At 40.2% G+C, this 13,358-nt stretch overlaps 1 protein-coding gene across 1 annotated transcript in view; it reads left to right on the forward strand.

The window, feature by feature from the left end:
- Positions 1–13,358, forward strand: part of LOC126924279 (uncharacterized) — a 70,104-nt gene that overhangs the window by 33,527 nt on the left and 23,219 nt on the right. The window contains exon 2 of the mRNA XM_050738578.1: positions 7,745–7,836. Within this exon, the coding sequence (XP_050594535.1) occupies positions 7,745–7,836 (92 nt within the window). The remainder of the gene's footprint in view (positions 1–7,744; positions 7,837–13,358) is intronic.

Genomic DNA, 13,358 nt, shown 5'->3' on the forward strand with positions numbered 1-13,358 from the left:
TTATTATTCAGCAATGAAACGTTGGGATAATACAATTCCTTATCGATTATCGAATTAAAAGCACTTGAAACTTTTAACATTCGTTACTTTTTTTTTTAAGAAAATTAAAAAACGTAAGTGAATTCTATTAGCAATTATTGAAATATATTTTATTGGATATATATATAAGGACGTTTATAGAGAAAGTCCCTGAAATGAGATGATAAGTCGAGCAAATTGTTGGTCGATGAATTGAGAGTTTTGGTTCTATTTTTTAGTATTAGTTACGTTTTTATCGATAACCATAGTCTCAAAAAGCTTTGTTCTGAGAAACACTGCGTTTATGATCGTCTACGTTTCTATTTATACATATAATAAAATGCCAGAAGTATTGTGTCTGTGCATTCAATAAAGAAGATAAAACGGTCATCCAGGAACAGCTCATAAGCTAGGGAGTAGAAAGATCTAATCTTTGGAATTTTTGCCTGCCCGTTTGTTTCTCTATTTCTCCTCGCATCACGTAAAAACTACCGAACGAATTTTTAATCTTGTTTTCTCCTTCTTCTTGCGCGTGTGTAGCACAGTGTCCGGACAAGAAAATCAGAGATACGTTTCATCTCGATCCGTTTTGCAGAAGCCGAGAAGCTGCTTCAGCAATTCCAACAATCGAGAACAATTTACCATTTATCTAATAACAATACGCGCGTGTATATAATCCATTCTTCTAATCCTGTCTGCATAACCAATTCACTTACAAAACTGAATTTTCCGTGTCCTAGTTCGATTCGACCAACAACTATACCGAGACGACCGAAACATCGAAGCACCAGCTTTGCATTGTCGCTCGGTCAAATCGCCTGTATGTTTGTCAAATATCTACAATTGCTCGATTTATGATGAAATTTAACACCGGTTTAGTCGGCACCCGATAAAGTTGATAATTTCACGAGGTCGTTGAACGAACAGATCGTCGAATTGAGTGGAATCTTCTCAGGCTGGCGCAAGGTTTCCCTCGCTAACGGACATATCCCGGTGCCACGGGACACATGTGAAATCGGGATAGTGGGCATGGGAACACACGAAATGCAGATCCGCCTTCGCATATGCCTTAACGCACGCACGTATGCGCGCCGTACACCGAATTAACAACGACCTAATTGACCGTCGCTAATTCCCTCGTTCTCAACGCCTGGCCTCCCCCTCGTCGGTTGCGTCCACGTCGCGTTTTACGACGGACATCGTTAACGCCGACAGCGTCTCTCAAACTTTCTTCCCGTCTCCACTCGATCGACACCGAGAGAGCTACAACTAGAAACTTGGTCGATGCAAGTTTTCTACTCGACACCGTTCTTTTCTATCGCGTGTTTTTGCGACCGCGAACCCAATTTCTCGGGGCTCGACTTTCCCACTAAAGTATTGTACGTCGATCATTATATATCGTAATTTCATAATGAAACTGTGTCGTTTTTCGAATATGCCTGTCATATCACGAACGTGTCGCTTCTTCGAATATTTTTCAACGTGCAGTGACTCACGAAAGTATTGGAACGCTCTTAGGGACTTTCTATGTACGTTCTCGCACGAAAGTTTGGAAAGTTAATTATATTGGCTCGAGAGTGGAAAAAATTAAGTAGCTGAGAAAAGAAATTACGTAATAGAGACATGGACGAATAATAAGTACACAACGAAGAAATTATATACTAGTAATATATTAATGGTTTTATTAAAACACGAGCGCAATTTAGAACTCAGAATGTACAGCAAATAGCAAAATTGTATCGAGACTGGAACATGCCCTAATTATTTCATCGTGATTATATCAAGGGTATTTGAAACGGGTCTGAAAGCGTATACGGAAGTTACAAAATATTTATTGGAAGCATACACTTTGCATAAGGTCGAAGATATTTGTACATTCAATCATTCGCTATTTAGCGAGACTATCGTTAGCACTAATTGTATATACGTTCAACACTGTGTACTATTCCTACTGTCTTCTAATCTTTTGCTAGGTGTGTATGTTTGCAGCACACGTCTCGTAACTTCTATATACATTTCTGAATTCGTTTCAAACGTTGCTATTATAATCGAGGCAGTCGCGTCTCGTTACAGTGCCAACAAAATTTCGAAAATTTCCATGCTATGCGAATAATATATTGATAAAATAATTGCGCGGTAAGCGTCCGGATGTTTTCGGCTAAGCAAGCTGTTTTCCTGAAAAGCTTCACGGAGTTGTGTCACTTTTACACACACACACACACACACACGTGCAATATCATGGACGTATCGCTTCTTCAACGGATTTTCAAACTAATTCCCGTCGAAGCTGATATTTTGGACCCGTGTTCTTGCAACTTTGGTCACCGCGATGGCATTAAAGATAAGCTTCCTCTTTAAACGGAAGCTCGAATCCCGTACACAGAGTCGCGAACTAAAAATATCGTCGGGAAGCATCGATCAGAGGGAACCGGATTCGGACGCCAAAGTATTCGGCCTTGATCAAGTCGACCTGCGTTCAATTCGTCTCAATCGGACTTCGTTTCCTCTCAAAGGGTCAGAAAAAAATTTGCGCCTCAAAGCCAACGAAGTTGTGCGTTCGAAATAGAAGAGGGGCTTGGCTCGCGATTCGTCATTCTGGCGAGTACGAGCGTTGGAGCGTGGGTCGTCTGAGCGTAGGTATTAAATGAACTGTAATTATCATTTATGCTTTGGCAGACTTCACGCTTCGTATTTTGTCCGTTCCCGGCGAACGATACGCGAAAAACCCGAGCGAGAAACAGCGCCGAGAACGCGACGATGGTTACAGGTTTGCTTTTGTCCGGCCTCTTTTGTCTGCTTTTCACGCGGGATACTATTTCGCGAAGATAGTGAAAGTATTTAAGGAGTCAATTATCCATCGTATCGGCCAGCCTCGATATTCAATGGAGCTGTATTTAACACTTATTATATAACACTACTAGTTTTCTACTAAATATATGTTCGTCGTAAATAACTTCTATATTTAGACCGGTTTCAAATTTTTGATTAGTGTACTCGTGACGATTGTGTCTCCTTATAGCAAATGGAACTTCAAAATGCATACAGTATATCGTTAAATTCAACGATTTCCACGGTATTTGTTCTTTTAATTACTTTATTATAAATCTCACAATTCGTCCGTATCATACACGTGTCTTATAACGTAAAATAATAAAGTAAGATTCGTTAGACTTTTATGATAATCGCGATAAGTAGATATCCTGGTAATTATAGCATCGTAATATATTGTACGACAGATTTTTTTACGGGAAAGCGTTCGAATACTTCTGTGCGCGAATAATCCTGTAAATGATACGACATTAAACTTCAGTTTAAAAAAATGGACGCGGCCCTTATTTTTGCCGCAACAAACGTCAAGCGAAAATATCGCTTTCGACGGGGAATTCGCGAAGAACATCGACAAACCCTCGGTGAAACTGGGCTCGCGCAAATAACTCACGTTTCCTCGCCAGACAAAGTTTCCTCGATGGTTGGAATTTATCAAGGAATTCAGTTAGCTCGGATTTAACCGAGCAACCGTAATTTCCATCCCCCGAGGAGAGAAAGAGTTGGTCGAATTACCCGACAGTCGAAGACATTCTACTATTCCTACTGGGTATTGGAGAGGCGAGACGAGGTCTTTTTTCAAGTACGGTTTACCGAGATTAAATATTTTCAGATTACCGAATGACGAACCTTCCACGCCACCGTGAACACAGGTCGATTAAAACCATGAACCATTACTTTGTTATAACACGAATTTCAAAAGTTGTGCAATACGAATTCGTTGATCGAATTAAATGATTTTGATTGCGGATAACCATTATATACGATCAAAATCTGTTTGGCTGCTGGTGGTTATCGATGAGAAAGATTTGTTTGGTTACCAATAACCATTATGTGTGGTGAAAATATCGTGCGATTTACTAGCGACCATTATCGACGCCGATAAACTTCTTTTTTTATCGCTTTCCATCATCTTCAATTTCACAATGCTATTAGTAACATTGAAACTATCAATAATACTGATCAAAATATTCGACGATGATCGACAATAACCAAGAAGATAGATCGTCATCGATAGTGAGAATAGTACTAATCAAAAAATACTTCCATCGCCAATACTGGTTACCAGCAAGCAAAAAATGTTCTCATCGTCAATAATGATTACTCGTAACTAAAACCGATTTCCGTAACTAAAAACGATTATTAACAACCAAACAGTATCTGTAATGGTTATTCGTAATTAGGTGCAATATGAAAAATTGATATCTTCCAATAATTTCACCTTTTCGAACATTTGTTTAAAGACGCGTTTCGACGATCGGTATCATCGACGATAATATTGACAATAATATTAAGGTTATCGAACTTGAGGCTCTCAACAGGAACGCTCAAAGAGACGCTCTAGACGATCAATGTGTTGTAAATACAACGTTGAAGACCTTAAATATCAGCGATAATACTGATCGACTGCGCGCTCCTTAACGATCACTGCCTTGGATTCGTCTTTTCCGTAGAAATTTTAAACAAATAGCCATTATTTTTGGTGTCCGATTGAAACGTAAAGGTGACGAAGCAGCTAATCGATGTAACGAGGTCCTGTAGAAGTTGGAGTATCATCGACGGAGAAAAATGTGGGTCATCGCGGAATTTTGATTGGCCGTTTAAACCGCGTAGAGTCGTGGCGATGCCGCGAACGGAACCGTCATAAACATGCGCACATGTGCGCTGTTTATGGGAACGAGATTGACGTCAAGGGTGACCAAAGGAAAAAAGGACGGCTCGCAAAAAGATCGGCCAAATGTACGCGCGAACAAGGTCCCTTCGATAGACCGAACGACCAACTTTATCCCTTGACGCAAACGATGCTCAAAGAACTTCCAACTTTCCTCCCCTCCTTTTTTTTCAGTTTTTCCGCTTAACGCTCGTTTAATCGCATCCCAGAGGCGTCTTGCACTATTAGTTGGCAACTAATAACGTTAGCGAACTCGCAACAAATCGTAGTTCGTAAAGTTCACTTGAGCAAACAGTTTTTACAATTTTGCGACTTGCAAGTTAGGTAACTGATACGTCGCTTGCCAAAATAAGCAAAACCTTAAATACGCGAAATCGCGGAAAAAGTGTTGCAATTTCCTCTGCAAGCACGATATTATTAGTGCACTTTATAAATATTTGTAGCGATATATTATTGTGCAAGCTACAACTTGTAACTTGACTGAATCGATAACAAAATTAATAATATTATTCACGTTCGTATGAAATTTCTCGTATAATTATTTATGACTCGCGTTATCTAAAAGCGTCAAATATGAGAAATATTACCATCGACTGACATTTAATCCGTACAATTTACTCGCGATATTTTATCCATTCTATTGATTCTATCGTGCAGGAAAAGATATTGGTATCGGTAATTTGTAATTTTCAAAATTTCACTAATAGTTGGTTAGATCGTGCGGGATCTTTTTTCGCAAACGAGAGCTTGCACAGGGTAAAGCGTGCACGTGCACGCAGCAGAGGAAATTAATAATGGAGCAAAACGAGATTTCCACAAATCAGTTAGACATGGCGTAATAAACGTTTTCGCATTAGCGATAATTATATCGTACGTGGACGTTCAGCAGCGGATTGGCCGCATCATTTTGCGAACGCTCGTGTAACGCATCGGCTCGTGACGAATATTAAATTCTGGTGGCACTGGTCTGTCGCAAATATTTCGTGCCGAGGCTGCACCTTGTGGCCGTAATTGAATTCATATAACGCGGATTATGGCACGTAATGCGGCCTGAAAATCATCCGAACCGAGAGCTTTGTAACTCGTGCGAGTATTGTAATAACTACGCTGTGTCACATGCTATAAAATTTTCAATTGCTTATAGATAACTTTTATTAAAATATATTATACTATAATATAATATAAGTTTCATTAACACTCTTATGTAACACCTTTATCACGATTTTATTGTTGAAGTTTGAAACAAACTTGAAAATATATATAAGAACTGCAAGATATTTATTGCAAACATTCGCTTCGTAGAAATTCGCAAAGGGGGCTATATTTGACGCTTATTATATATTTGATGTATGACTATGCACAAATAATTCTCGTCTTCCCTTAAACCCAATTAGAATCTTGATATCGATCGATAACGACAGCCGCGTGTCATAAAATTTTCGTCTCGTCGTCTGTCGATGTGACAGCTGTTTTTAAAGGATTAAAGTACAGCTTATCGAAAGGAAGCAAGCGTTTGATCGCAGAACGAGTACGCGATAGCGCATGAACGGTAGCGTAATCGCAAAAAGACGTGACACAATAACAACGAGGTTACATGGAAAAGAGAGCCTCTGGCGCGTCAACGTCGCAATGATTCATTCGATGCGATTATAGTCTTGTCAGAATTCGCACGATTCGGCCAGCAACGTCGTAACCGGTTTTGATTTCCGGCTAGAACGTCAACAGGAAATTAACGACAAATCGAATGCCGTAACAGTCAGGTGGATAGCTTTAAATCCGTTAGACAATCGGGAAGTAATTATGGCTTTGAATTTGCGTCGCGTCGACCCAATTAGACTAGCCTGAATTAAATGCATTTTCCGATCAATTCGCAATCTACCGTGGAATTCATCGGCCATTGCGATGCGCGCACGGAAGGAGAAGCTAATCGTGAAAGTATAGTACAGAACCGGTTGCAATGGAAACGTAACGAAATTACGTTGATTCGCGTGCGTCCACTGAAATCGTCGGTCTGTAAAACGTACGTATTACAGACGGTACAATACATCTCGCAGCTACGAAGCCGGTGAAAAATTCTCAACGATAGAAGCTCCTTAAAAGGCAAATTGATCGGCTCCACTTTCTAGAAAATTACTAATTTCACGCAGGTACTCGCCATTATCTAGGTACATACATATCTATACTACATACAGTGACGGATAAAGGAAAGGTAGAAAAAATTGATTAAGATCGATAGATGATAAATTTCGTACTAAAAATTGTTTACTATATCGATAACAGTCGTTTATTCGTTATCTCTCATTAAGCATGATTTTGCGAAATTACTGTGTTAAATATCACGAAAAAGAAACGTTCATCGAGATAAGAGTAATTAGTTTTAGCGAATAGACTTAAGTTTCTAGATTTTGTAACTTATGTCTCTAGAGGTTCGCATCTTCCGTCATGGAAAAAGCGACACAACGTTTCTGGTTATCCGATAGATTCAACCTTTGAGAGGATAGACATTTTAACAATGTCCTTATAAGTCAAAACTTATAACTAAGGATTCCAATAGCTACTTGTCTACCAGCTGTAGCAAGTAGAACAAAAGTATCCATGAATTCTGTCGAGTGGAGGAATGGACAAGGTTGGAACGGTCGATAGTTGGGAGAACGGAGGCAGGAAGCAAAGTTGGTGGCGTTTGTGAAAATTGAACTAGAGTTGGCCCTAGAGGCAGCGAGCTTGCTCATTGTTCGACTGGATGTCAAGGACCTCTCATTCTCTCTGTCTCTCGATGTAATTAGCATCGAAGCACGGGAAACGCGGACCGCTGTTTGCCGGACGCGTTTCCCGCGGGCAAATTTCGGAACAAGGGCATTCCCGCGGGACTCTTGCCAGCAAACTATAATCCTCTGCTCACCGCACAGAGGGATCGATTTTCCTTTCGAACGCCGCCCGCTCGTTAAAATATGCGCAACAAAGGAAAGAGAATATTTCTCTAACGATTTCCACTGGTCGACTCTGTTGCAGGACCGTCCCCAGATTTCAGCAGGCACACGCTGGTTAGACCGCGAGTCTATCACGGCAGGACCAGGCGGCACATCTCCTCGACCAAAGAGAACGTAAGTTGCATTTCTCGATGCTTCGTCACTCTCTTCTTATATACGCAATATATATGTACGTTTATCGTATTTTCTAATACAATATAATGTAATATATAGTATATTTAATCCTTTGTATACTCAGAATCTGCCGTGACACGTTGTAGCATGAGTTTTGTCGTTTATTAAGTTATTGAAAATAAAATTCGCATTCAAAGATATTGTCTTTCTTGTGATTAGAAGATAGTCTCATTCGTGCGACCATTTTAAGCATTTTAGAAAAAAATAAAACAGTGGTTATTTTGATTTCGTCGAGGAAAGATTCATAAATTATTTCATCCTAGAGACAGACTTATTTTTAGATATTTTAGATCTTTTTTAGTTATCGATTTAACGCAGACTACAGTACGTTCGAAAAAGATGAGCTTCTTTGGATAATTACTTTTCCGAGCGATTATTCGCAGGATCACGTTTTAAACGTTAACATCGACGTATAGATAACAAGCGGGGACTATCGTTTTTTAATAACTACACTTACCATGTACATCGTTCGAGTAATTTAAATTCCAACCACGTACAATTTCTAAACTAACGACACAATTAAAACAATGTTCATCGTTCGATTGTTGTTAACAATAGCAACGGTTCCTTATTTAGATCTTACGGTAAAAGCGCGGTATATCGTTGGAATAATTATGAGCGATAATCGCTCGTGTATTTATATCACTTCCTTTTCAATTCTATCACGATTGCGAAGTCGCCTTATCTGCATTTCTATTACACGCTTTACGCACGTTACACACTTATTACCGCGTATTGACAAGCAGCGTTACTTCGTCGCTACCTATACAGCAGCTACAAAAAGTATCGACGATAAATTTTCCGATGAAGAGTTTTTTAAATTCAACATTTCGTTTACATGGCGAGAAATTTCTCTAGTCGTACGAAGCACCGCTAAATCATACGAATATTTCACCGAATCTGATTAATTGCATATACAAATGCTATGAAAAGTACAACAGCGGGTCGATAGCTTCCGTAGCCACTGTATATTCCCATTTAGAGACACTTGGTTGGAGGAAAAAAGCGGCTCGTCTGCGTCGAACCTTACCATGGCGGCGAGATTTCTCGTGAATTATCTTATAGGCGGGGAAGAACAAAAATCGATGAGTAATTAGCAAACGCTGCGACTGTCTCGGGCACATGTCCGCATTTACGCAGCCGACTCGGAATGCTAGATACGGGCCGCCGCGTCGACGCTGCAACAATTTCGATGCAAATGTCGCGCCGCACTGCGAATACGTAATCCAGAATAGCAGCATTAACTGTGACCTACCTGTCGCACAGAGACGAGAGGTCGCGGCAGAAATTTCATCGATGACACGCCAGGGCGAGGATATTCGACCGCGACGAAGCCGAGCCTGGAGCTTCCATCGCGTCGTAAGCTCCATCACGGACTTCGTCACGGTTTTCGTTCGCGCATCATGTTCGCTCCGAAGCTGTTCCGGAGATGTGTTTTGTGCCGAGCTATTTTTAAGCCGATGAATCCTCTTAACGCGAGATGCGTCGAAAACAAAATAAACGAAGCGGCTCCGTAGTATTTTCGACGCGAGGTAGATGGACGAGGATAGTCTGTGGTTGAAACCGAGCGAAGTATCGTCGAATCCCTATCAAACAACATAAAAATACTCGCAGCTACTAATTATCAGAGCGCAGGTATTTGCTTATTTAGGAGAAGTTTGACGGTACAAAGAACGCGTAGAACGCACTTGACAGGCAAAAGTGCGAAGGGTACACGGGAGAAAGGAATGTGAAATTTGAACATTTCTCGGAGAACGAAAATTTATTCTTCGGTGTAAATACAACGTGGCAACTTCGTACTTTCTCATAGATATCGCGTGAAAATGAAACCTTTTATCCTTCGTTTTATTCTGCATCATCCTCAGCTTTTACTTGTAATTTTAGATAATATATGGTACGTTAAACCGTGTGAAATGAAAAATGCCGTGTGCAACTCAATTTCTTATAATTATTGTAAAGCTGGGAAAATTAATGCGATATAACCAGCGGCAAACAGCACACACATGACCATACGGAAATATGTCAAACTGAAAATGCGTTAAAATTCTTCGTTTTTACCCTTCGTATATAAAATATTCAAAGTAAACTCTTTACAAGACCAACAGTTTACGATTTATTTAACAATTAAGAATTTATAATGTATCAACGGATTAAACATTTTTGTATCTGCATTTTGTAAATTACAGTTAGAAAAATACGAGTTTCCATAAACACCTACGGTCCACTAATGATCAATGTAAATTTTATGCAAATTTATACTTTTACGAATATACTTAATTACGAAAGTAGATCCTCGATAGAAAATTATTTTACCTATCAAATATTATATCACAGAAGACACTGTCCTTTGGATATTTTATCGATGTTTTCGTGTCGTAAAATTTTGCACCGTCAAATTTCCAATAAATACGTAAAAATCCACTGCCTGTCAATGATATTTGAATGCTCGATTACGAATACCGATGCTGATTTTAACGAATACTACGTGATACCGAAATTTGACCTTTCGGACCTGTTACGCGAAAGCTGCTTAATCGGTAGGAAAAAGCTCGTCGCGCGGAAGTTGCAAAACGGTTGGAAGGAGAGAGAACAAAGATAAACTGTGTGGGTATGTGGATGGTGAAAGCCAGAGTCGGGTGTCTGGTTGATCGAAACATCCACGTGCACCGCACAGTTCGAGAGTTACAGCGATTCCACGTAACACGCGATTCCGGTGCTTCTCGTCGAGCAAAACGATACGCGCGGCTGCAGGTAAACACAGCCAATAGAAGCGAGAAGCAAAGTTTGTCCGATGTTCCGCCGGAGAGAGAGAACTACTTGGATGCGCGTGCACGTTGCCTTGCTGTTTGCCACCAGTTCGAAAACATTAGCATAGACAGCCGAGATAAATAAATCGCCCGGTGCTCAAACATGGCACGCTCTTAGCCGCTTCCGCTTAATCCGTGTGCGCTATGAATCGGTTTGAAAGGATCGCGAAATGCCACGATCCGATAAAAAAAAGTAGAAGATGCGGTCGCGTAAAAGTAGGCACCGATTTTATCTATGAGTTTATGAATCCGCGAAACACGAATGAAAGGCAGATTGAAGAAGTAGACAGGAAGGAAATTGATTTCGAATTTATTCGCTCGTTAAATCTTTATTTGCACGTTAGAATATGTTAAACGTAGTAGCTCGCACTTGTTTCTTCTTACGTGTTATCGGTGTTTAGGACAGAAAACGAAACGTTGGAATTATACGAGAATTTCGTTAGCGCAATATACGAAGAGGCTACGGCAGTAAAAATAATTAAAATTCCGAACGCTCATTGGTCGTCTCGCGATCTCGTTTCCAATATAACGAGCAGAACATTCTTCATATTATTACGATTAATGACGATTTTACGGCCGCGCTATATCGTGTTCATCGATGATACGATATAGACAATTGCCATGGGAAAATCGTTGAAACAGTTTCGGACCGTAACGGGAATACATTTGTAACGGGAGTGGTTGTTTGAAACGGCAATCGGAAAGGCGAAGTGTTAGGATTACTCGAACGGAGCCGAAAGTCGTTTTGTTTTAATTCGATCCAAAGAGAGAGAGAGAAAGTATAAGAAAGGGGAAAAGAAGCGAAGAAACGCGTAGAAATTGAGAACGAGGAAACAATCGTAGAACGGGTATATAGTGGCCGAGGCATTAGAAGAATCGCTTCGTTGCCTAATGCTACAGACACTAAAGTAACAGCGATCTCGCGGCGTCAACGAAGTAAGGCAATTGACCTCGTTTCTCGTTATCACGGGGAAGAATGAACGCTATCAGCGCGTCTGTCCGCCGCGACGAATCTAATTTCCTGCTACGTAGGGTCGCTTACCATACGTCGCAACTCGCAGCTGATCTCTTCGCGCCAGCATCATTCGATTCACTGATTACACGCGATCTCGATTTTCCAATGGTTCCCCGGAGAAAACGATCGGATGCGCGAGACTAATTCGTAACGGCTTGTTGATTATGTGGCCCAGCGTAATAGAGAAACCCGATGACTATTCCTATTCCGTGTTCACCGTGGCAATTTCGTTTAATAATAAATATCGATAATAAAGCTATTGATATTCGTGATAACATTTATTAGGCTGTCCGAAAAGTGTCTTTCTTCTACAGACACGTGTTTTACAACAACGCATATTTATATAAACATGAAACCTAATCTGTCGAACGTTGTGATCTTTAGTTTGATAGAACAAAACCGACCATACGTAATTCGATAAAATAATATAAATAATATAAATGTTGTGCATTCGTTATTTCCTTATAAAACGAAAGAAACTTTTCGGACAACCTAATATTTTCTGTCACAAGTTGAAGATCTATGTCGTTTCGCGTATTTGACGCCGGAAACGCAGAAAAACCCCAAGGACCACGATGTCATTAAATTTCCAAATTGTTTATCGCCGATGTTTTTCTAATTTTATAAGATTATCGAGGCATCAATACGTATTCCTATAAAAGGTTTACGTCTCTTGCTTTAACAGAGAGAGGCAGATGTATAAGGGGATTATTGTCGGCAATTCCGTAGTCGTTGCAAATTGCAGCGGAAATTGCCCTTCGATAGAAAATTCTTCGATAAACTCTTCAACTGTTTTCGCACTCTTTATCGTTTTAACCGTGTGCATGGTTCGACCGAATTTTTAATTCGATCGAATAGATTTTGAAGTATTTTTTATTGTTTAATTTCTCTTATCGCCGTAATCCGATAACTCGATTGTCGCGCCGCGTTTACTGCTGCTAAATAAAATGTATCGCTAGGATAAAAAGCAAGGCAAAGATAACAGGCGATGGAAGGAAATTTCCGGTCGAACGTAATATACAAAAACGTATTCATAGCCATAGAATGGAGGACGCTCTTTGGTTAACTGTCGGTGAATTCTGTTGGTTTATCGAGCTTCGATGATCTCATCGACGATGCAACATGCCAAGAAGAAAGGCGAAAGAGAGAGGCAAACAGAGGTAAAGGCAGATCGTGTATATACTTAGATTCCCTTTATGCGGTTCGTGAGTTTGCAACCGCAAAGGAAAATAGAGTAGTTGCTGTGCCGTAGCGTGTACACTGAAAGCAACGAAACTCTTCGACTAAAAAGTGCATCGATAAGGGAAATTCGCCGTGCTGATCTCGTACGAATCGCGAACATCGATCTAGATTATCTGGAAAATCCTTTCAATTTTTCGAATAACGCACGCCATATATACGTATCGAATACTTTCGTAAAGTTAAAGATCCATTGGCAAGCTAAGGGCATTTGCTTCGATGCATTTATACGGAACCATCTCCGTTGGCAAGCTAAACTAGTCCAATCACTTGAAAAATTGATTCTCTACAAATATATGGAAGCGTTTTCACCGAAGCCAAGTTCAAGTGCCTCGAAGGTCCATTTAGCTTGGCCTAGAGCGAGATTGCCTCGTGAACAATTTTTCGTAGATCTTAGGCGC

This window comes from Bombus affinis, chromosome 14 (assembly GCF_024516045.1).
Source record: "Bombus affinis isolate iyBomAffi1 chromosome 14, iyBomAffi1.2, whole genome shotgun sequence".
Lineage (NCBI taxonomy): Eukaryota > Metazoa > Arthropoda > Insecta > Hymenoptera > Apidae > Bombus > Bombus affinis.